Source organism: Nerophis ophidion, linkage group LG15 (assembly GCF_033978795.1).
Source record: "Nerophis ophidion isolate RoL-2023_Sa linkage group LG15, RoL_Noph_v1.0, whole genome shotgun sequence".
Taxonomy (NCBI): domain Eukaryota; kingdom Metazoa; phylum Chordata; class Actinopteri; order Syngnathiformes; family Syngnathidae; genus Nerophis; species Nerophis ophidion.
In genome coordinates this window covers 31,487,848-31,513,754 of record NC_084625.1, presented here as the reverse complement: position 1 = coordinate 31,513,754, position 25,907 = coordinate 31,487,848, and the positions used below count along the sequence as shown (strand labels likewise).

General features: G+C 38.3%; 1 protein-coding gene across 1 annotated transcript; it reads right to left on the bottom strand.

The window, feature by feature from the left end:
* Positions 1 to 7,147: 7,147 nt before the first annotated feature.
* On the bottom strand, positions 7,148 to 25,057 carry foxh1 (forkhead box H1). Its single transcript, XM_061922413.1, has 4 exons — positions 25,022 to 25,057; positions 21,009 to 21,473; positions 14,420 to 14,524; positions 7,148 to 8,104 (listed from the first exon to the last, which is right to left on the bottom strand). The coding sequence occupies exons 1-4, from the start codon at positions 25,055 to 25,057 to the stop codon at positions 7,148 to 7,150; spliced, it is 1,563 nt and encodes a 520-aa protein (XP_061778397.1).
* Positions 25,058 to 25,907: the final 850 nt, after the last annotated feature.

Here is a 25,907-nt window from a genome sequence, read left to right as displayed (position 1 = left end):
ATATTGATAGTGAAGGAATAGAAAAAAAAAAGCGACGGCTCCGGGCGACGGCAGTGTGAGCGTTTCAGATGTAATTAGACACATTTACTAGGATAATTCTGGAAGATCCCTTATCTGCTTATTGTTTTAATTGTGTTTTAGTGAGATTTTAAAGATTGTAAAAGATTGTAAAGACATACCTCGAGGTCGGATGGCCGCGGTGAACACAAAGTGTGTCAAAGAGAAGCCAAGAAGCCAAGTTCAGAGCTGCCGCAGCTGCAGGACGACATTAAATCCAATGATTTCTCCGGTAAGATATATATATAAATTTCCCCATTCAAAAACATGCTGGTTGACGTAGAGAAAACATGTTCGCTTGACCGCTCCGCTTCACAACAAACAAAGAAACATCGGCTGTGTCTCGGTGCTAAAGACAGCTGCAATACACCGCTTTCCACCAACAGCATTATTCTTTACAGTCTCCATTATTAAATGAACAAATTGCAAAAGATTCAGCAACACAGATGTCCAAAATACTGTGTAATTATGCCGTTAAAGCAGACAACTTTTAGCCGCGAGTGGTGCAGCTGTTAATATTTCCTGACAGTCAGTTCCGCGACGTTTTCAACAAGAAACTCACGAAAAATTTAAAATAGCAATTTAGTCAACTAAAAAGTTTGTATTTGCATGTGTTGCAATGTTAATATTTCATCATTGATATATAAACTATAAGACTGCGTAGTAGTAGTAGTAGTAGTGGGTTTCAGTAGGCTTTTAAACAAATCAGTTTTCTTTTAAAGGGGAACAGCACTTTTTTTTTAATTTTGCTTATCGATCAGAATCATTATGAAAGACATGGAGGTTATATATTTTTTTTGCATTCTAAATAATAAATAAATGTGATGAAAAGTCCCCTTGCAATGGAGCCTTTGGGAGCAACTCTATTTTGCCTATAAAGCTCTTAAAAACAATCCAAACACCTCCATTAGGCTTTCATAAACATGATGCAAGTATATATCTAATGTAATATTGGGCACATTTATAACACCATTTAATATTTACGTATTTTGATCCTTTTAATCGGTGGAATAATTTCTAAAACGCATCATGACGTTTGCTTTTTTATTCACCACTGATTCTTGCTCACTGCAGACTTCACGAGAGCCAACAATCATAATAACACATCACTTACTGTATAAGATCTGCTGTCATTACGATGCAGACTGCTTGGATGTTCATATATTCCCATTTAGGTGAAGAATGAGTCATAATTCTTGCGAAGAAAAGTGAGGTGGAACCAAGCGTCTTTTCGGGTCATTCTTGCATTTCAGAGTCCTACGTAGCTGTCAAAGTGTACCAACTTGTCAGAATATGTTCTCAGACTTCTTCTGAGGACGGCGTGGCGCAGTTGGGAGAGTGACTGTGCCAGCAACCGGAGGGTTCCTGGTTCAATCCCCACCTTCTACCAACCTCGTCACGTTCGTTGTGTCCGTGAGCAAGGCACTTCACCCTTTCTCCTGATGGGTGGTGGTTAGCGCCTTGCATGGCAGCTCCCGTCATCAGTGTGTGAATGTGTGTGTGAATGGGTGAATGTGGAAGTAGTGTCAAAGCGCTTTGAGTACCTCGAAGCTAGAAAAGTGCTATACAAGCATAACCCATTTACCATTCTGTCCAGGTGAGATGCACGATTTATGATCTACAGTAAACTTACAGGAAGCAAGGAAACACCTTGCTAGTCAACCATCACAGTGTTGCTATAAATAGTTTACCTGCGTTAGCGCTTATAATAACAATATCACTAATACTTGGTTAATATTCAAGTCACGAGATGTAAATAGTGTACTGTTGGCATCTTTTAATTTATTGGATTAAATGGGCGGAATAGAGGACCTCCCATTAGCTGCGCTGTAAGCAGTCTTTTATTTACGTTTATTTACAAGTTGGAGTGCATTTAAAAAATCCACCTCTTGTCATGTCTTTTATAAGGATTGTGAACAATGAGCAAAATTCCAAAAAAAAGTGCAGTTCCCCTTCAAGTAATATAAAAATGTATCACAGCTGTTTATTTTATGGAGGAATGTAGGTAATTATACAACGGGCAACGAATGTTATTAAAAAGTGTTGATTTTGAAACAAGAATGGTTTTCAATCGATTCTGAATGGAATGGTAACCCCCATCCCCCCAACCGAATCGTGTGTTGCCCAAAGATACCCAGCCCTACCATATTGACCTGAATATATGACGATGTTTCCTTTTTTCATGTTGAACTACTTTTCAAGACAGAAATTAAGACAAGGGCAAAACCACAGTGGTGTCTTGGTTTATAAGTGAGTATAAGTCAGTGATAGAACGAGTAAAGTGCAATTAAAAAAAAGGAAATAATTTTTGTAAATCATTATTTTCTTTTAAGCAGCTAACTCTTCATTCATTGATTATCCTAAATGATGTGGGTGGGGGTTGTTCTTCTATTTCTACCCTTCTTGAGACATCAAGAAGGAATAGTAGCTTCCATAAGAGGATCGGAGAACAAGTTAGGACATAAATCATGGTCCCACTACACAAAAACCATTGCATTTAATAGAGATTGTCTCATTTGCACCCTTGCTGGTGACATCTATCAAAATGAGGGTGGTCCCAAAAAGGAGGGATTTTTCAAATTGACTGTGTCGGTTTTAAATGTGCTCCCCCTCTGGTAAACAAATGAAATAACAAGTGTGTGTAAAAATTTGAAGTGCTCTCCCTCTGCTTAACATACGAAATAACAAGTGTGTCTCAGAAACTAAAATGTGCCTCTTGGCCAAAATTATATATATAAAAAAATAATTAACAGATATGTATATATAGACATACTGTAATAACTTGAGATAAATAATTAAGATTAAAAACCAATTACAAACAAACAAAAATATCTAAAAGCAGTCTTTTTCTCACCATGTGTCGACTTTTTCTTATAAAATTGGGAGCAAATTCTCATATTCTTTCTGTTTCTGTAATATTGCAATATTTTCTCGTGAAATGATTACTTTTTCATGTAAAAGTATTACTTTTTTACACAAAATGGTGACATTTGTCATAAAAACAATTCTGACTTTTAGCATGATATTGCCAATTTTTTTGTTCTTGTAAAATAGTAAAAATTTTTGAGTAAAATTATGACTTCTGTAAAATTCTGTAAAAGTAAAATTCAGAATATTATTATAATATTGCCAACATTATAATTTTTTCTTATATAATTGTGACTTTTGTTGTGTAAAATTACGACTTCTCATAAAATTGCCAACATTTTAAGCATTTTTTTGTAAAATTGCGACTGTTGAGTAAAATTCCAACTTTTATCATAATATTGCACAAATGTTCAGTTCATCTTGAAAAATTGTAACTTGCATTGAGTAAAATTATGACTTTTATTATAATACTGCCAAAATTCTCAGTTTTTTTTGTGAAACTGTGACCTTTTTCCTGTGAAATTCCAACAAATTTTTCACAGAAAGCTTTTTTATATTTGCATAGTATGTATGTATTATTAATGTTGTAAATGCAAATCTTTATACAGTGGGCCAAAACAATATTTAGTCAGCCGCCGATTGTGCAAGTTCTCCCACTTAAAATGATGACAGAGGTCTGTAATTTTCATCATAGGTACACTTCATCTGTGAGAGACAGAATGAGAATAAAAAAATCCAGGAATTCACATTGTGGGAATTTTGAAGAATTTATTTGTAAATTATGGTGGAAAATAAGGATTTGGTCAACCATTCAAAGCTCTCACTGATGGAACGAGGTTTTGGCTCAAAATCTCACAATACATGGCCTCATTCATTCTTTCCTTAACACAGATCAATCGTCCTGTCCCCTTAGCAGAAAAACAGCCCCAAAGCATGATGTTTCCAGCCCCATGCTTCACAGTAGGTGTGGTGTTCTTGGGGGACAACTCAGTATTCTTCTTCTTCCAAACACGACGAGTTGCGTTTATACCAAAATGGATACATGGATGATACAGCAGAGGATTGGGAGAATGTAATGTGGTCAGATGAAACCAAAATATAACTTTTTGGTATAAACTGAACTCGTCGTGTTTGGAGGAAGAAGAGTACTGAGTTGCATCCCAAGAACACCAGACATACTGTGAAGCATGGGGGTGGAAACATCATGCTTTGGGGCTGTTTTTCTGCTTAGGGGACAGGACGATTGATCCGTGTTAAGGAAAGAATGAATGGGGCCATGTATCGTGAGATTTTGAGCCAAAACCTCCTTCCATCAGTGAGAGCTTTGAATGGTTGACCAAATACTTATTTTCCACCATAATTTACAAATAAATTCTTTAAAATTCCTACAATGTGAATACCTGGATTTTTTTTTCACATTCTGTCTCTCACAGTTGAAGTGTACCTATGATGAACATTACAGACCTCTGTCATCATTTTAAGTGGGACAACTTGCACAATCGGTGGCTGACTAAATGTATATCTAGAAAGGGTGGTCCTAAAGAGGTTGGCATTTTCCGGAAGTCTCAACAGGTAAAAAAAAAAATACAAAAACGTGTGTATGTGTGCGTGTGTTTTCTAATAGAGAGCCAGATACTAGATTTTCATTTTAATTTTCCTAAGGGAACTCTCCTGAAGGAATCAATAAAGTACTATCTATCTATAGAGTCTGTGAACATTGCTCCAAAGTCAGGATTTTTTTATTTATTTAATGTGCATACAAAAGTTAACATTGACATTTGCAAAGGCAGCAATATATGATAAAACAAGATGACAGTTAAAGAAGGACTTCCCTCTTTATCCCCCAAAAAACCCACAAGGTGATCAGCAGATTTTAGGACTTCTGGTGCTGACGTAAGACAACACGCCATATGTGACCACAGGATGAACAAATACACTACAGTATTCAGACTATAGTGACCATTAACAGTTAGTTTCTACAGCTGGGTTGCCCAAAGTGCGGCACAGGGGCCATCTATGGTCCGTGACTCGTTTGTCATCGGCCTTAAGCACACGCCCACTGCTCCCCTCACCTCCCAGGGCGTGATCAAGGGTGATGAGTCAAATGCAGAGAATAATTTCGCCACACCTAATGTGTGTGTGACAATCATTGGTACTTCAACTTTAACTGTAACTTATTACAAAATAGAGATCTCATTTGCACCTCTGGTGGTGAAATCTATCAAAAATTAGGGTGGTTCCAAAAAGGAGGGATTTTTCAAATTGACAGTGTGTTGGTTTTAAAAGTGCTCCCACTCTGGTCAACATATGAAATAACAAGTGTGTGTAAAAATTTGACCAGTAAAAACTTAGGTTTTTTTATATTTGCATAGTATGTACAGTATGTACTAGTAATGTTGTAAATACAAATCTTCATATATCTTGAAAAGGGGGTCTTTAAGAGGTAGGCATTTTTTGGAGGTCTCAAGAAGGTAACAGTATACAAGTGTGTGTGTGTGTGTTTGTGTGTGTGTGTGTGTGTGTGTGTGTGTGTGTGTGTGTGTGTGTCCATCCCTTTTTCCAAAAAGATAAAAGAAGACCTTTGGAGTAAAACCACATTTTATTAAGATCCTGCTCAGCACCTCCCCTAGATCAAAAGATACACACAAAACAACCCTTGAAGATAAAGCACGACAAATGTTCTTGTTTTTTTTTTAAATACAAAAATATTCGCCCGTCGACACAGTAGATGATCCTAAAGAGTTCAATGAATTGATTAACGTGGACCCCGACTTAAAATAGTTGAAAAAGTTATTCGGGTGTTACCATTTGGTGGTCAATTGTACGGAATATTTACTGAACTGTGCAATCTACTAATAAAAGTTTCAATCAATCAATCAAAAGAGTGCAAAAGAACTGCAGTGCAAAGTCCTCGGGAGACATGTCACAGTTTGAAACATGAGGTAGTTGTAGTAAAATAATTTACTGTATTGCACTGGGTATACATTACGCATCATTGACATTATCAACCACAAGGAGGAGTACAAACCTCCTCTTACAAATTCAAAGAGGTCACAGAGTGGAGGTAGATTTGTATGGGTGTATACATTTTACGCTACTTTTACACACAGGAATTAAAGTGACCTTAAAGGCCTACTGAAATGAGATTTTCTTATTTAAACGGGGATAGCAGGTCCATTCTATGTGTCATACTTGATCATTTCGCGATATTGCCATATTTTTGCTGAAAGGATTTAGTAGAGAACATCCACGATAAAGTTCACAACTTTTGGTCGCTAACAGAAAAGCCCTGCCTTTACTGGAAGTCGCATACGATGACGTCACATGTTGAGGGCTCCTCACATCCTCACATTGTTTTTAATGGGAGCCTCCAACAAAAAGAGCTATTCGGACTAAGAAAACGACAATTTCCCCATTAATTTGAGCGAGGATGAAAGATTCGTGTTTGAGGATATTAATAGCGACGGACTAGAAAAAAAATTAATCAAATCACGTTAAAAAAAAAACGTGATTGCATTGGGACAGATTCAGATGTTTTTAGACACATTTACTAGGATAATTCTGGGAAATCCCTTAACTTTCTATTGTGTTGCTAGTGTTTTAGTGAGTTTAATAGTACCTGATAGTCGGAAGGGTGTGTCCACCAATGTCTTGAGGCCAGTGTCTGATGGAAGTCGACGGCAGCTGCATGGACGTCACAAGCTCAGCTGATCTCCGGTAAGTGGCGACTTTTTACCACAATATTCTCACCGAAAACTGCTGGTTTGGTCGGGATCCATGTTCGCTTGACCGCTCTGATCCATAGGAAAGCTTCACCTCCAGAATTTTAAACAAGGAATCACCGTGTGTTTGTGTGGCTAAAGGCTAAAGCTTCCCAACTCAATCTTTATACTTTGACTATTCCATTATTATATGAACAAATTGCAAAAGATTCAGCAACACGGATGTCCAAAATACTGTGTAATTATGCAGTTAAAGCAGACGACTTTCAGCTGTGTGTGTGCGCAGCGCCCATATTTCCTTACAGTCCGTGACGTCACGCGTACACGTCATCATTCCGCGACGTTTTCAACAAGAAACTCCCGGGAAATTTAAAATTGTAATTTAGTAAACTAAAAAGGCCGTATTGGCATGTGTTGTAATGTTAATATTTCATCATTGATATATAAACTATCAGACTGCGTGGTCGGTAGTAGTGGGTTTCAGTAGGCCTTTAAAGGAGTCAGTACTGAGGGTACCGGTTCAGGGGCGCCCCGTTCTGCAGGGTGTACTGATTGGGCGGCTGGTGATGCGAGTTCTGATTGGCTGGCATGAGCACGTCAAACACGCTCTTATTTGGCGGCACAGACTGCAGCATATTGTCCAAGTCCATAATGAGGGGAGGGGCTTGGACAGACACCCGCCCACTGGGGAGGATGGGCCAGTAAGCGTGGCCCAGAAAGTGACCCGGCGACACATGCGAGCTGCCGTAGCCGTAAAGGGGGAGTCCAGCGTGTAGGGGCATCAGAGGCCCCCCGTTGAAGCGCATGCTGGGTGGGGCGACGGCATTGGGAGGGGCGTATTTGGCGTAGGAGGTGGGTAGCTCCCATGGGGGGGCGACCGCATCCCGCCGTGCTGATTTGTGTGGTGGTTTGTAGTCCGTGTAACCGTCTGACCCGGCCTCACCATCGGGCGGGAGGCGCTTTCCATGTAGGGATTCTTCTTCAGAGGAAGAGGACGACGTGGAGGCGGGGCTAGCCGAGCTGGCAGAAGCACTGCGGGCCGAGGAGGCGTAGCGGGGCCGGGGAGTAGGCGACAGCCTGGGGCGCTCCGCCTCCACCCAGCAGTCTCTCAAACCCACGTCCCCCTCCCCCGAGCCACTGCCGGGGCGGAAGCTGTGGAGCAAAGAGTCGATGGCGAAGGACGAGTCCAGCTTGGGTCGGAATAAGTCCTCTTGGGGTGGGGAGAGGTTCCTGGAGGGAGGGAAAGCGGTCATGGGGTTGGGTGGCGCCGGGGGTGGCGGCTCACATTCCGGCTTGTATCCCTGAATGATGTAAGGGGCCAGATCCTGAGCGAAGATAGTCTCATCCTGGCGTGACACCGCCGTGTTCTGCCTCTTGAGGAGCTCCAGGGGGACGCGGCTCAGGTCCACGGCCCAGAAGTTACCTTTGCCTTGGGGCTTGCTGGGATCCTTTAACACCTGCGGGTGGAAAGGTGCACGGGTCATGAATATGTGGACCTGATAGCCCAGTTAGGCTGGATTCACCTTTTGCCCCCACTTTTAAAAACAATTGAAGCTTTAAACTGGTTTTTAAGTTTTTTTTTCACCATTGCCGTGATAATATTCATGAATACATGTTAGCTGGAAGTGAAACAAAAGTGGTCATTTAGAACTAAATGTCTGTAACTAAATTCAAAATGAATAAATGACCAACACACACACAGTATCAGTGCAGTGTTGATACAGGTAGTGAGTGTACCATACTCCCACTGAGGCGCCATTACTTGCTACTGCTCTCCCGGTCAAAGGCAAAACCTAGTAACTAGATAGAAACCAATCTATCTTGATGCTGTCTTACAAAGATCTACAAAGTCATCAAGCGTATAGATGTTTTCTTGAGCTTTCATTTTCTTGCCAATTGAGCCATGGATTGAATCTGCTCTCATGAACGTGTGCCCTTTCTCCAGATATTTTATCACAATCTCGGGTGGGCCCCATTCTGCGTTTGCACATTGGGCAAGAGCCGTGTACAGCATCCAGTTTTTATTTTGACCTCCACAGTTATCTGCCCAAAAGAGTATGCAAGGGGAAGAATCAAGAACAACACATTTAATGAAGGTGCTTGCAACGTCCTGGGCCAATCTTCCAAATATCCCCTCGTGCCATAATATCACATAATCAGGTTGACCGTCGGCCCCCATTCCTGCAAATGTCTCATTAAAGACAATAAGGCGACTGACAAAGAAGCTCCGATTGGTCCCTTGAGATACTAGGTTTTTCTGTTGTATCTACGCGGTTATGTGGTAGTTGCTAGGTCCTGCCATGCGCGTAACAGCTTACTTACGGAACAAATTACAATATCGCATACACTAATGTAAAGCATATCACCTAGGAACTCCAAAATTATTATCAGCTCAGTATTGACCAAAATTGAGTTACTGGGTTTTGCCTTTGGACGGGAGTGCTATTCCTGCAGCTAATGGGGAAATGTGTCACTTTTACATTTAACTTTTGCACTAGCTTAAAACTCAATAGTGTAGTGGAAGCCGCTTAACTTGGTCCTGAGAGATCAACAGAAGTGTTTATCGTTGACCGCTTCTGTTGACATAAAACATAAAACGATCATTTCTATTGAAGTGGTATTTTTATGTTGACGTATGTTGTAGTATGTAGTGATTATTTTAACACACGTATGGTAGCTTACCAATGCAATATCTTGGCAGTGTCGATACAGGTAGTGAGTCTGCCATACAATCACTACATACTATTAAAGGCCTACTGAAATGAGATTTTCTTATTTAAACGGGGATAGCAGGTCCATTCTATGTGTCATACTTGATCATATCGCGATATTGCCATATTTTTGCTGAAAGGATTTAGTAGAGAACATCGACAATAAAGTTTGCAGCTTTTGGTGCTGATAAAAAAGCCTTGCCTTTACCGGAAGTCGCAGACGATGATGTCACAAGGGAGAGGGCTCCTCACGTCCTCACATTGTTTTTAATGGGAGTCACCAGCAGCAAGAGCTTTTCGGACTGAGAAAACGACAATTTCGCCATTAATTTGAGCGAGGATGAAAGATTTGTGGATGATGATATTGATAGCGAAGGACTGGAAAGAGAAAAAAAAGGTGATTGCATTGGGATGGATTCAGATGTTTTTAGACACATTTACTAGGATAATTCTGGGAAATCCCTTATCTTTCTATTGTGTTGCTAGTGTTTTAGTGAGTTTAATAGTACCTGATAGTCGGAGGTGTGTGTCCACGGGTGTCTTGACACCAGTCTCTGAGGGAAGTCGACGTCAGCTGCATGGACAGCGCAAGCTCAGCTGATCTCCGGTAAGAGGCGACTTTTTACTACAATTTTCTCACCGAAAACTGCCGGTTGACATGTAGTCGTGATCCATGTTGGATTGACCGCTCTGATCCATAGTAAAGCTTCACCTCCAGGAATTTTAAACAAGGAATCACCATGTGTTTGTGTGACTAAAGGCTAAAGCTTCCCAACTCCATCTTTCTACTTTGACTTCGCCTTTATTAATTGAACAAATTGCAAAAGATTCAGCAACACAGATGTCCAAAAAACTGTATAATTGCGCGATGAAAAGGGATGACTTTTAACCGCAAATGGTGCTGCGCTAATATTTCCTGACAGTCCGTGACGTCACGTGCACGCGCCATCATTTCGCGACGTTTTCAACAAGAAACTCCGCGGGAAATTTAAAATTGCAATTTAGTAAACTAAAGCGGCCGTATTGGTATGTGTTGCAATGTTAATATCTCATCATTGATATATAAACTATCAGACTGTGTGGTCGGTAGTAGTGGGTTTCAGTAGGCCTTTAATAAACTATACATTTAGCAGTACTCATACTTCTTACAACAAGTACTACCTGCAAACATTAACATTTGACCATAGGAAATATAGTTTGAACTCCATCCATTTTCCACCGCTTGTCCCTTACGGGGTTGTGGGGGGTGCTGGGGCACACGGACAAAAGGCGGAGTACACTCTGGACAAGTCGCCACCTCATCACAGGGCCAACACAGATAGACAGACAACATGCACACTCACATTCACACACTAGGGACCATTTAGTGTTGCCAATCAACCTATCCCCAGGTGCATGTCTTTGGAAGTGGATGAAGAACCCACGCATTCACGGGGAGAACATGCAAACTCCACACAGAAAGATCTTGAGTGCAGTTTCCACCGTGCTGCCCCTAGTTGGAACTCAGTTCAAGTTAATCTTTGGTGAATGAATTTCCATTTGTCGTATTATTACATACATATATCATGTATATAGTTTATAATGTATTTTTTCAAAAAATATTTAAACTACATGTATTATTTCAAAATATATTTATTTAAAAAAAATTGTTGGTATTCTTACTATAATAAAAAAAATTCTATAAAACATTATGTAAAACAAAAAACATGTTTTATTGTGGAAAATTCTAAAGTCTAATTTGGACTAGTGTATGAATAATTTCCAGGCTTTACTTTACGCCCATTAAATCAGGTAATCAGGTTAGCCCCTTCTTACACACACCAAAATAAAGTTGTACATTTGTGTGTGCAGTGGTACATAACACTGCACCATATTGTGGGGTAGTGATGGGTAAATAAAGCCTAAGTGAGTGTATGACACACGCGATACCTGTAATAACACTGCATTGATGCCGTGTTGGTGTTTCATAATACTCATCTAATGCAGTGGTTCTCAAATGGGGGTACGTGTACCCCTGGGGTTACTTGAAGGTATGCCAAGGGGTACGTAAGATTTTTTTTAAATACTCTAAAAATAGCAACAATTTAAAAATCCTTTATAAATATATTTAATGAATAATACTTCAACAAATATGAATGTAAGTTCATAAACTGTGAAAAAAATGCAACAATTAATTTCAGTGTTGACAGCGAGATTTTTTGTGGACATGTTCCATAAATATTGATGTTAAAGAATTATTTTTTTGTGAAGAAATGTTTAGAATGAAGTTGATGAATCCAGATGGATCTCTATTACAATCCCCAAAGAGGGCACTTTAAGTTGATGATTACTTCGATGTGTCAGGCTTGTCCCTGACAGTTTTGGTCTATGTCTTAGTTTTTCCTCTGCGTTTGTCTTTAGTTCCTGTCAGCACTCTTATTTTGGTTCTGTTTCCTGTTTGTCTCCCTGAGTGCTGGGTAACCCTCAGCTATGGCTGATTGGCACCTGGAAACACCTGGGATCAATCAGCCAGCCACTATTTAAGATCTGTTTTCTCCTCCAGTCAGGGCTGGATTATTGTCGTTGCCACATGTCGCTCCTGTCATTGTATTGTCGTGTCAATGTCATTTTGTACTTGTCATTCCTACTGGTCCTGTGATTGCAGCGTAGCGGTAAGCTATATTTGGTAAATGTTTGTAGCTTACTGTTTTTTGTTCCCTGCTTCCGATTTGTTTGTTAATAGCCCTTAGTTTGTTATATCCGCCCACGTGCGTGCTTTTTGTTTGTACCCTTTTGGTTTTGGTTTTGTCTTAGTATTTAATTAAATATGTTTTCACATTCCATGCCTGCCTCCATCTCTGCATCTTGGGGTTCGTCACCAAATACCTGTGACACTATGTGTAGAAATCTTTATTTATAATTGAATCACTTGTTTGTTTTTCAACAAGTTTTTAGTTATTTTTATATCTTTTTTTCCAAATAGTTCAAGAAAGACCACTACAAATGAGCAATATTTTGCACTGTTATACAATTTAATAAATCAGAAACTGATGACATAGTGCTGTATTTTACTTCTTTATCTCTTTTTTTCAACCAAAAATGCTTTGCTCTGATTAGGAGGTACTTAAATTAAAAAAAATGTTCACAGGGGGTACATCCCTGAAAAAAGTTTGAGCACCACTGATCTAATGGGTTAAAAAAATTAAATATTTGTTTGTTTTTTACGAATAGAAAGGAATAAGAAATGCACAACTCTGGTCAATGAAACAAGAAAAGAAAAATATTTACCCTGTTAGATGTTGTAAGATCAAACTGATCCCACACTTTGGAACGTTTCCTTTTTCTTAGTTTCTTAAAGTGATACAGACATCAATCAAGGCTTCGGTGGGCACAGTATCACTCCTTAGGGTGCTTCAGTATCGATTGCCCAATCATGGCTAAAGGGTCTTTGTAATATTTTTCCGCTCTCTCATGTACAAACCCTGTTTCCATATGAGTTGGGAAATTGTGTTAGATGTAAATTTAAACGGAATACAATGATTTGCAAATCCTTTTCAACCCATATTCAGTTGAATATGCTACAAAGACAACATATTTGATGTTCAAACTGATAAAAAAATTTTTGGGGGCAAATAATCATTAACTTTACAATTTGATGCCAGCAACACGTGACAAAGAAGTTGGGAAAAATGGCAATAAATACTGATAAAGTTGAGGAATGCTCATCAAACACTTAACATCCCACAGGTGTGCAGGCTAATTGGGAACAGGTGGGTGCCATGATCGGGTATAAAAGCAGCTTCCATGAAATGCTAAGTAATTCACAAACAAGGATGGGGTGAGGGTCACCACTTTGTAGGCAAATTGTCGAACAGTTTTAGAACAACATTTGTCAACGAGCTATTGCAGGGAATTTAGGGATTCTACCATCTACACTCCGTAAAATCATCAAAAAGTTCAGAGAATCTGGAGAAATCACTACACGATATTACAGACTTTTGATCCCTCAGGGGGTCCTGTATCAAAAACCAACATTACGTGAAGGATATCACCACATGTGCTCAGGAACACTTCATAAAACCACTGTCAGTAACTACAGTTGGTCGCTACATCTGTAAGTGCAAATTAAAACCCTACTATGCAAAGCCACACTCATTTATCAACAATATCCTGAAAGACCGCCTGCTTGGCTGGGGCCCGAGCTCACCTAAGATGGACTGATGCAAAGTGGAAAAGTGTTCTGTGTTCCGACGAGTTCACATTTCAAATTATATTTGGAAACAGAGGACATGGTGTCCTCCAGAACAAAGAGGAAAATAACAATTCGGATTGTTATAGACGCAAAGTTCAAAAGCCAGCATCTGTGATGGTATGGGGGTGTATTAGTGCCCAAGGCATGGGTAACTTACACATCTGTGAAGGCACCATTAATGCCGAATGGTCCATACAGGTTTTGGAGCAACATATGTTGTCATCCAAGCAACGTTATCATGGACGCCCCTGCTTATTTCAGCAAGACAAGTGTTACAACAGACCCCGGACTGTTGAACGACTGAAGCTCTACATAAAATAAAAATGGGAAAGAATTCCACTTTCAAAGCTTCAACAATTATTTTCGTCAGTTCCCAAACGTTTATTGAGTGTTGTTAAAAGAAAAGGTGATGTAACACAGTGGTGAACATGTCCTTTCCCAACTACTTTGGCACATGTTGCAGCCATGAAATTCTGGGTTATTTATTATTTGCAAAAAAAAATAAAGTTTATGAGTTTTAACATCAAATATATTGTCTTTGTGTTACATTCAATTGAATATGGGTTAAAAAGGATTTGCAAATCATTGTATTCTGTTTATATTTACATCTAACACAATTTCCCAACTCATGGCAACGGGGTTTGTAAGTAACGTAAGCGAAATATTAGTACATGCCGTGCACTTCCACACCACTATAAACAACCTCAATAATACATGTGATTATCTTTGGAAACGTATTTGTTTTTCTTCCATCTCTTCATTTTAGGATTAACTTAAAGTGTTACTTTACTCTACTCCATCACTCTCAGTAATCATGTAGACACACAAACCTTCACAAAACAGTCGTAGGAAGAAAGGTTGTGTCGCACTGAATCCCTCCAGCCTTTGTAGTTCCCCTTGAAGAACGGAAAGAGGGTGCTGATCTCCTTCAGAATCTGAAAACAAAGATACATGTAAGTGAGAGATGACATAAATGTGGCAAATGCACAATTGGAAGCCGCTTTCCAATGTAAGAAACATGTGTGGGCCTGCGTACTGTATACTGTAATGTATCTTGTCATGCTCCTGATGCATATCAGCTTATCACAGTTAAGACAAGAATGGCATGACTGGCAGTCACTCAAGTGTCAACAAGCTTTCCTGTTTCTTCTCACTTCTAAAGACAGTTACACCTCTAATACTTACTATATATTACACCCTCGATAAAGTCAACTTTTGGGAAGGTAGTTATTCCACTTAATACAATAGGAAATACTGACTTTAACCTCACTTTATATCACGTATTTGTCCAAAACTTTGCTATTTTTGACAAGTAGCAGTACATTTCTTACATCAATTTGTAAATTTTGATACAGCATTTAAACTATTTTGAGCAGTATTATTCCATATATAATTTTTTTAATGCATAATGTAATATATTCTATAAAAAAAATATGATTATATATATATATATATATATAATTTATATATAAATAAATTATATATATATATATATATATATATACATATTATATGTAATTATATATAAAATATAAAATATATATATTTATATCTAATATAATATATATAATATATTAGTCCAACTGTTAGTTATAACCTCAATTTATATCCTTTAATTAGCAAATATTGCCTAATGTGAAAAAAAGCATATATAAGTACATTTCTATTTATAACCTAAACCCAAATTGTAAATATTGACAACAAATACTATATTACGTCCCATCATATACCCCAATATATTTTAGTCCAACAGTTTGAATTCTAACCTCACTTTATGTCCCTGACAAAGCATACGTGGGGCAAAAAAGTATTTAGTCAGCCACTGATGGTGCAAGTTCTCCCACTTAAAATGATGACAGAAGTCTGTAATTTTCATCATAGGTACACTTCAACTGTGAGAGATAGAATGTGAAAAAACTATCCAGGAATTCACATTGTAGGAATTTTAAAGAATGTATTTGTAAATTGTGGTAGAAAATAAGTATTTGGTCAACCATTCAAAGCTCTCACTGATGGAACGAGGTTTTGGCTCAAAATCTCACGATACATGGCCCCATTCATTCTTTCCTTAACACGGATCAATTGTCCTGTCCCTTTAGCAGAAAAAGAGCCACAAAGCATGATGTTTCCACCCCCATGCTTCACAGTAGGTGTGGTGTTCTTGGGATGCAACTCAGTGTTCTTCTTCCTCCAAACACGACGAGTTGAGTTTATACCAAAATGGATACATGGATGATACAGCAGAGGATTGGGAAAATGTCATGTGGTCAGATGAAACCAAAATAGAACTTTTTGGTATAAAATCAACTCGTCGTGTTTGGAGGAAGAAGAATACTGAGTTGCATCCCAAGAACACCAGACATACTGTGAAGCATGGGTGTGGAAACATCATGCTTTTCGGCTGTTTTTCTGCTAAGAGGACAGGATGATTGATCCGTGTTAAGGAAAGAATGAATGGGGCCATGTATCGTGAGATTTTGAGGCAAAACCTCCTTCCATCAGTGAGAGCTTTGAATGGTTGACCAAATACTTATTTTCCACCATAATTTACAAATAAATTCTTTAAAATTCCTACAATGTGAATTCCTGGATTTTTTTTCACATTCTGTCTCTCACAGTTGAAGTGTACCTATGATGAAAATTACAGACCTCTGTCATCATTTTAAGTGGGAGAACTTGCACAATCGGTGGCCGACTAAATACTTTTTCGCCCCACTGTATATTGCCATTACACATTTTTAAGCACATATACTGTAAGTGCATTTCTAGTTATAGGCTGACCTCAAATTTCAAATACTGACAGTAGTATTTAAATCAAATATAACCATTATTTTTAATGTAACCTCACCTTATACCATAAATACCAAATATTCCCAATATATTTTGTAGTTTTAGCAGATAAGAATATGGTTCTTGTTATAGCCTTACCACAAATTGTAAATATCGACAATACGTACAAATTCTAGCAAATAGAAGCGTCCTATATCATACCCTGATAGTAAATACTCACTAGAAATACAGCTTTTTGCCAAGTCCATGTTGTTTTAGTCCAACATTTCTAATCATAACCTCCCGTTATAATCCTTAAACTGCAGGTATTGACAATATTGTAAATGCCAGCTATAGTAGAAGTGCATTCTAGTTACAATTAGCAGGTAGAAATGTCCTATAAAACAGGTGTCAAACTTAAGGCCCAGGGGCCAGATATGGCCCACCACATCATTCCATATGATCTGTGATTTCATTTTATAGTGGCCTGCCATGGCAAATATTTTTAATACAAATTTTTAAGCACATATAAGTGCATTTATATTGTCTAAATACCGATAGTAGTATTTAGGGAAAATATGAACGTTATTTTAGTCTGACATTTGTAATACAACCTCACTGTACACCATGAATAGCAAATAATTCCAATGTATTTTTTAGTTCTTAGGAAATAGAAAAATGGTTCTTATTGTAGCCTGACCACAAATTGTAAATGTCTACAATACGTACATTTTTTAGCAAATAGAAGCATCCTACATCAAACCCTGGATAGTAAATAATGACTACAAATACAGCTTTTTGGCAAGTCTATGTTGTTGTAGTTTAACATTTCTAATCATGACCTCACTTTGAAACCCTAAACTGCAAGTATTGGCAATATTGTAAGTGCCAGCTATAGTAGAAGTGAATTCTAGAAATGTTCTATAACACAGGTGTCCACGTTAGGCCCAGGGGCCGGATATGGCCCACCACTTCATTTCATATGATCCGTCATTTAATTTTATTGTGGCCTGCCACATCATTTAAATGTGGATCGCCCCATGATTGGAAGTGGCATGCCACACGGTTCTAATGTGGCCCGCAACATCAGTTATTGTGGTCAGCCGTATTTTATTGTGACCCGTCCCATAATTGAAATGTGGCATGCCACATAATTCAAACATGGCCCACCAAGTCATTTCATGTGGCCTGCAAAAGGCTGGAAATGAGAAGAAAAAAAAACTTTTTCGGTAACACTTTAGTAGGGGGAACATATTCACCAGTTGATTATTAACATGCAAATTAGGAACATATTGGCTCTTTATTCATTTTGGTCATTAATAAGTACTTAATAATGCCTTATTCTGCATGGCCTTATTATACAACCAGTAAGCCATTAACTAAGACTCTTCCATCAATAACCTCAGAATTATTGCTTATTAGTAACTCTAACCCTTATATGTTCCAAATAATCATAAATTAAGACTTTGGTACTTATAATATGTTCTCCATACTAAAGTGTTACCACTTTTTCTTTAAATTTTGACAGACAAATGTTGCATATGCCGAAATAGGCTCCAGCACCCCCCTGTCACCCCGGAAGGGACAACCGGTAGAAAATGGATAGATGGCTGGTGTACACTTTAATATTATCTGATGTTCCGAGCATTTTGTTTAGTTATCAAAATAAACACTTAATATCTGCTTGTCATCTTGACTCACGATTTCAAAGCAAATTATGCATCAAGCTGTAAAATGTATATACTAGGGCTGGGCAACGATTAAAAATTTTAATCGAAGTTAATCGCACTATTTCTCTGATTAATCGCGATTAACTGCATTGTATACGCAAAGCCCAATAATGAATTCAAAAGTAGTGTGTAGTGCACCTTTATTGGAATATTCTCCCACATGAACAAAAGCGCCAAAACATTTGTTGTGCAAACACAATTTAAATCAGTCCTTGTTAAACAGTAGCAGTTAAATAGCATATTTTATGAAAATCAACTCAAAAAATGTAAATACAAACATTTAAGCTTATTGCCACTGCCAGGGTATTTAAGTTATCCTGTTTGTTATGGAAAATAAATATAATCTACATACAAATCTCTGAGCCACAATCATAACATCTGAACAGGCAATTTCTGAGGTAACAGCAGAAACATTTTTTTTATCAGGGATCTTATGTTTAAAAAACCTATACTATAGGTAGTGGGCTGTTTTAGGGAATTTTTGATCAAATTATCCGTAGTAGTAATAATGTTGTGTTTATGCTGCGTAGTGCACTTAAAATAATTATGACCATATCTAGGAATTGATATGATGGGAATTTTCCGATTGTTTGATGTTATGAGCCAGGGAATAAAAGAACTACCCTACCCAGCATGCAACAGGAGTGACGAGCATGTGCGGTAGCCCGGTATAGGTTGTGTCGCCATGACGGCATCTTGTATGTTGTGATATGCACGCTCTGAAAGTAAACGTTAAGAACTCAGCCAACACTCCTCGTCTGCATTATTGATAAATAGACAGACAACACAAATACTCCGCTGCTTCACAGGCCGCTGGATGTAGCCGGCAAAGTATTCCCATGCTAGCTAGCCGGTCTAGCAAGCACGCGTCATTCAGTCCAAAACGTCCCGATCCATCCACATCCAGAATTGTCTGGCGGTCGTAAGTGATCCCGGAGTGACCACGCTGTAAGCCAGCCATGAAATTTGCAGAATTGTCCGGTATTTTTGCCAAATGTTGCATCTTTACCAAGAGCCCCTCCACGCCGGGCGACGCCATCTTGTTAAGAAAAGGCGTTAACAAAATAAAAGCATGTAAACAACATACGCAAATGTGCGATAAAATAATTGTCGGCGTTAATATATTGATGAGTTAAGTCGTAATTAACGCATTAATTTGCCCACCCCTAGTATATACGTTTATATTCATATACAAACCCCGTTTCCATATGAGTTGGGAAATTGTGTTAGATGTAAATATAAATGTAATACAATGATTTGCAAATTATTTTCAACCCATATTCAGTTGAATATGCTACAAAGACAACATATTTGATGTTCAAACTGATAAACATTTTTTTGTTGTTGCAAATAATCATTTACTTTAGAATTTGATGCCAGCAACACGTGACAAAGAAGTTGGGAAAGGTGGCAATAGATACTGATAAAGTTGAGGAATCCTCATCAAAGACTTATATGGAACATCCCACAGGTGTGCAGGCTAATTGGGAACAGGTGAGGGCCATGATTGGGTATAAAAGCAGCTTCCATGAAATGCTAAGTAATTCACAAACAAGGATGGGACGAGGGTCACCACTTTGTAAGCAAATTGTCGAACAGTTTTAGAACAACATTTCTCAACGAGCTATTGCAAGGAATTTAGGGATTTTACCATCTATGGTCTGTAAAATCATCAAAAGGTTCAGAGAATCTGGAGAAATCACTGCACGTAAGCAATGATATTACAGACTTTTGATCCCTCAGGCGGTACTGCATCAAAAACAGACATCAGTGTGTAAAGGATATCACCACGTGGGCTCAGGAACATTTCATAAAACCACTGTCAGTAACTACAGTTGGTTGCTACATCTGTAAGTGCAAGTTAAAACTCTACTATGCAAAGCAAAACCTATTTATCAACAACACCAAGGAACGCTGCTGACTTCGCTGGGCCCGAACTCATCTAAGATGGACTGATGCAAAGTGGAAAGGTGTTCTGTGGTCTGACGAGTCCACATTTCAAATTATATTTGGAAACTGTTGACGTGGTGTCCTCCGGAACAAAGAGGAAATTAACCATCTGGATTGTTATAGGCGCAAAGTTCAAAAGCCAGCATCTGTGATGGTATGGAGGTGTATTAGTGCCCAAGGCATGGGTAACTTACACATCTGTGAGGGTACCATTAATGCTGAATGGTCCATACAGGTTTTGGAGCAACATATGATGTCATCCAAGCAACGTTATTATGGACGCCCCTGCTTATTTCAGCAAGACAATGCCCAGACACGTGTTACAACAGCGTGGTTTTGTAGTAAAACAGTGCGGGTAATTTCCTGGCCCGCCTGCAGTCCAAACCTGTCTCTAATCGAAAATGTGTGCCGCATTATGAAGCGTAAAATACGACAGCGGAGACTCCGGACTGTTGAACGACCAATGCTCTACATAAAACAAAAATGGGAAAGAATTCCACTTTCAAAGCTTCAACAATTAGTTTCCTCAGTTCCCAAACATTTATTGACTGTTGTTAAAAGAAAAGGTGATGTAACACAGTGGTGAACATGCCCTTTCCCAACTACTTTGGCACTTGTTGCAGACATGAAATTCTAAGTGAATTATTATTTGCAAAAAACAAAACAAGTTTATGGGTTTGAACATCAAATATCTTGTCTTTGTAGTGCATTCAACTGAATATGGGTTGAAAAGGATTTGCAAATCATTGTATTCCGTTTATATTTACATCTAACACAATTTCTCAACTCATATGGAAACGGGGTTTGTATATTCACTGTTATTTGTGGCCCTTTCAGGGCAGACATATTTCTGATGTGGCCCTCAATAAAAATGAGACGCTCCTGCCCTATAATGTAAGTAAGTGTAAGAACTGCGTCCTTTCAATGTAAACAAATGTGCGTAAAACACACCCAACTTGTTGAATTTTACCTCCGATAAAGTCAGCTTCTTCTCCGGAGACCTTTGAATCACCATGGCGATCATTGCCAGGTATGAATATGGTGGTTTGGGGTACCGCTGGTAGTTTTTTTTCTTCCCACCTCTACCACCGGTCGTCTCCCGGTCATCACTCCACGCACCCCGGGGCCGAGCGTCTTGATCGGGATTGGCTTGGTGCGCATTCTGCGGTGTATCCATGAAGACTCCGCCGAGGCGCTCCTGCGGGTGCACAACAGCGGCCCTCTGGAAGCTCGGTGGCGGCTGCTGGGGGACCATCGGGCTCCAACGCCGGCTCGGAGGGATCCGTGCTACGTGGCTGGGGGGACAACGGCTGAAGTTGAGGTGGTCTCCCTGGGCGGGTGGTGCCATGAGGCTGTGCCCCGGCCGGTGCTTTGTCATGCTGATGGGGTCCCGCACGTCGGGGACAGGAGGACGCACGGACAGGGACGGGCAGCTCTAGAGGGGGAGGGCGCCCAAAGAGTCGGTCCTTAACTTGTGGCAGACTGTTGGCTCCGGCTGGCTCTATTTGAAGAGCAAACAATTAACAGTTTCATGTAAATCCCGCTGCGTAATCGAGAAGAGAATGACGCGTTATCTGAGGGGGGAATGACTGATCGCCCCGGGGGGGCCTGGCAAGGCTGGGGAGGGTCTTGCATTGCATATAGGACAGTAAACCTGGGAATAACCTTTATGATCTTATCCACGTTGCACTTTTTACGCAGTGATGCATGCGCAATCTGGTAATTTTACGCACAAAAAATTGCACAGGAAAACCATTGAAATACAATATTTGAACAAATGTCATCTAATTACCACAATTTAAATCACAATCTTGTATGAAGTGATATTGTAGTAATGGGGGCTGGGGGTGCAAAAGGTCATTTCAACTGAAGCTTGCAGGCAATCCACAATTTTACAAGCAATATACAAACATGTTAAATACATTGTTGCGTCATTGTATGCAATTTGGTGCAGCTTTTAAGTCAAAGCTGCTCAAATTGTTTTTTGACTGCGCGACATTGCAAGACGTCGTTGTGCCCCCCAAAAAGTTGAGTTTCGGGAATACTTTTGTCCCCACTTAACGTATAGTGCTAATGTGCAAACTCTTGCTTCCCAGCAAGACAGTGAAAACAAGTTGGATTAGGAGAAACCCCGTTGGCAAACTGAGGACCAGCAGTATCCTTCTCCAGAAAAAAAAAACTACTTTGCATGTGAGTATTGGTAAATTGGGGGGGACCATTCAACACCATTTGTGGGTTTTGTGGTGCTGACGAGCTGTGAAGTATCAAGGAGTGCTGGAGATTCACACCTTAAACAAGTGGCTTTGAAAAAGTTTCCAAATATTCACTTGGAAATATTTCAAAGGCAGGAATCAACAAAACGTCTTATATTAGTTGTCTAGTTTCAGTTTCTGTCGTTTGAAGTCCACACTATAATGGATTGCAATTAAGAGAGAATATATAAAAGGTGAGTTTGTCAGAAGATAGTCCATGATCACTTTAATGACAGAAATAAATGCATTTATACAACTTTGTGTTTTTCTAATATTTTTCCAACATTTCTGCCTAATGGACTAAACTATATTGATTATGCTTTTATTTGAGTCCAGCATGTGTATTTACAATCTCACTTTTTGTTTTAGTCCATATCTAAAGATAGTATATTCCACATCTAATTTCAAAATAAACTCACTTTTTTATTTTAGTCTGTGTCTAATTGCAATATAAGATCATTTTTTATTTTAGTCTGACGTATCAATTTTATTTTGGATCAACATGTCAAATAATAAATTTTATTTTATTTCAGACCAATAATGAAATAAATTATTTTAGTCCAACATGTCTAATTATAAATAATTTTAGTTTTGTGTAACATGTTCAAATATGAAATTATGTTTTCAGTCCAACATGTCTAATGACAGTAAACCCTCAGTTTTATTTCAATCAAATTGTTAAATATGTTTTTGTTTTAGTCAAAGATGTTTGACTACATATGATTTTTTAAATGTATTTTTTAGCAACAGATAAAACTATTAATATATTTTATTTAATCCATGTCTAACCTCAATTTGATTTTACTCCAGCATGTTTAATTATGTATATATATATATATATATATATATATATATATATATATTTTTTTTTTTTTTTTTTTTTTTTTTTTTTTAATATATTTTTTTATTTTATTTTATAATTTTTTTAGTCCGAAGTGTTTGATTTTTTAATAGTTCTTATTTTCGTCTAAAATGTATTTTAAAATATTTGAAGTCCAACATGTCTAATTATAAATCATTTTAATTTTAGTCCAACATGTCTAACTATAAATCATTTTATTTTTGTCCAATATGTTTAACTATATTTTTATTTTAGTCTAACAAGTCTAATTATACAAATTTTATTTTGGACCAATATTTCTACTTCCAGTATAACCTCAATTTTCATGTAAGTTCCTAAACATAATTTTATGTAAAATTTATATTTTTTAATTCAGATATTTCGAATTTTACAATCCTCCAATAGCAAATCTACACAGTAAAAAAACAGTATGTTGGATTAACTCTTAAAGAGTTGATATTTACTCAGATCCAGATAACATTTGGTCCCACTCAAAAAGTAAAATTTACTCAATGACCAGTGTCAACTTTTCAGAGTTAATTCTACTCAATTTAGTGTCAAAATTAACAATGAAATGTGTAGAATTACTTACCACTGTTGCTTTTTCACACTGGTCAGTGTAATATAACATTTTATATCTTTACTCCGTATTTACTTTTAAAACAACACCAATTTGTAGTTATTTGTATTTATCTTCAGTGTTATTTTGCTACATATTTATGTTATGCTCTATATTACTAAATTAGTAGCGCATAAGAAATAAATACAAACATACATGTTTACAGCAACAGCATTTATTAATTTGTCATCAATACTGAAATTCGCAGTACTGGCTCATCATAGAAATCAGAATGGCACCACAAACAAAGCTCTATCATTCTCTCCAATGACATTTGTATGTCAAAATACTTGTGATAATGCAGATTTTTCTAAGGATACATCTTCCACAAACAAATATACACACAGTCCTTGTGATTAAATTGGTAAAAAATACTATGTATGCTGTCTGGGGCGGCATGGCGTAGTGGGTAGAGTGGCCGTGCCAGAAACCTGAGGGTTGCAGGTTCGCTTCCCACCTATTGACATCCAAATCGCTGCCGTTGTGTCCTTGGGCAGGACACTTCACCCTTGCCCCCGGTGCCGCTCACACTGGTGAATGAATGATGAATGAATGATTGGTGTTGGTCGGAGGGGCCTTAGGTGCAAACTGGCAGCCACGCTTCCGTCAGTCTACCCCAGGGCAGCTGTGGCTACTGATGTAGCTTACCACCACCAGGTGTGAATGAATGATGGGTTCCCACATCTCTGTGAGCGCTTTGAGTATCTAACAATAGAAAAGCACAATATAAATGTAATCCATTATTATTATTATTATTATTATTAAAAGAAGTAAACTCTAATGTTGGTCAGTAGAGTAGATAATATGGACCCGTGTTCGGCCTATACGTTATTCCAGTGTTTTTCAACCACTTTAGTGTGTCGCGAGATACAGTCTGGTGTGCTGTTTGAGATTATGTAATTTCACCTCACTGGGTTAAAGATATTTTTTGCAAACCAGTAATTATAATCCACAAATATTGTGCCGTTGTTGAGTATCGGTGCTGTCTAGAGTGCAGCAGAAACCCTGTTATTCTCTTCCATATCAGTAGGTAGCAGCAGGTAGCTAATTGCATTGTAGATGTCGGGAAGATGGTTTGTTGTCATGATCACAATATGCAGACGACAGCGGGAGATAAAAATGTATCTAATAGTTAAACCAAAAGTAAACAAAAGGAGAATGCCTCTAAGAAAAGGCAGTGAAGCTTAGGGAAGGCTATGCAAAACGAAGCTAGAACTGAGCTGGCTGCATAGTAAATAAAAACAGAATGCTGGACGACGGCAAAAACTTACAGCGTGTGGAGTTGAGACAGCGTCCACCAAGTACATCCGAACATGACATGACAATCAAAAAGAGGGATAGCATCAACTTAAATAGTCTTGGTTGCTAAAACAAAGCAGGTGCGACGAATCGGATAGGACAGGATAAGATAGGATAGGTCTTTATTGTCATTGCACAAGTACAACAAAACTTTGTTTTCAGCACAAACTTGTTCAAGATTAGACAAATAAACAGTGTACAGGGTTAAAGAAGAAGAACGCTGATGGGTCGCCATAAGGCGCCCAGTAAAATATGGGAAAAAGGTAAACGCTGGGGAAGGATGAGTAAAAAAATACAATCTAGACTGGGCTCCTAAGGGGGCCCAGTCTGGAGTGGGGAAAAAACCTCCATAGCAAAGCACATATACATATTACAACATACATCTCGAGATATCTAGCAACAGAGGGAAGGTAGTTCAAGGTCAAGGAATAGCGCTTAAAGAAAGACTGCAAAGGAAAAAGTCACAAAAATAGGAGCGCAAGACAAGAACTAGAACACTACACACAAGAAAATACCAAAAAAGTCCTAATAAGTCACGGCATGATGTGACAGGTGGTGACAGTACACCTACTTTGAGACAAGAGCTATAGTGATGCATAGTTTGTTATGGTTTAAATTCATATTCAACAATTGCAAGAACAACTTTTTATTGTCAATGCTACTGAGTTTTATTTTTTTATGTTTTCTACTCGTGGTGTGGCTAAGGATTTTATTAATGAAAAAAATGTGACTTGGCTCAAAAAAGGTTGGAAAACACTGCGTTATTCAAACATTGATTATTATTACCTTACTTCAAAATATACATTTTGGGAATACAGCACTTAAGCAAATAACATGTATTATATGAAATCAACCATG

Bases quoted from the DNA above. Each gene is read 5' to 3' on its own strand.
- foxh1 (XM_061922413.1), bottom strand. From the start codon at position 25,057: ATGTACTTGGTGGACGCTGTCTCAACTCCACACGCT. The intron at 14,525-21,008 runs GTAAAATTCAAC...CTTTGTTTTCAG, and splicing joins AGAAGCTGACTTTATCGGAG to ATTCTGAAGGAGATCAGCAC. The intron at 8,105-14,419 runs GTTTGTGTGTCT...TTCCACCCGCAG, and splicing joins CCTACGACTGTTTTGTGAAG to GTGTTAAAGGATCCCAGCAA.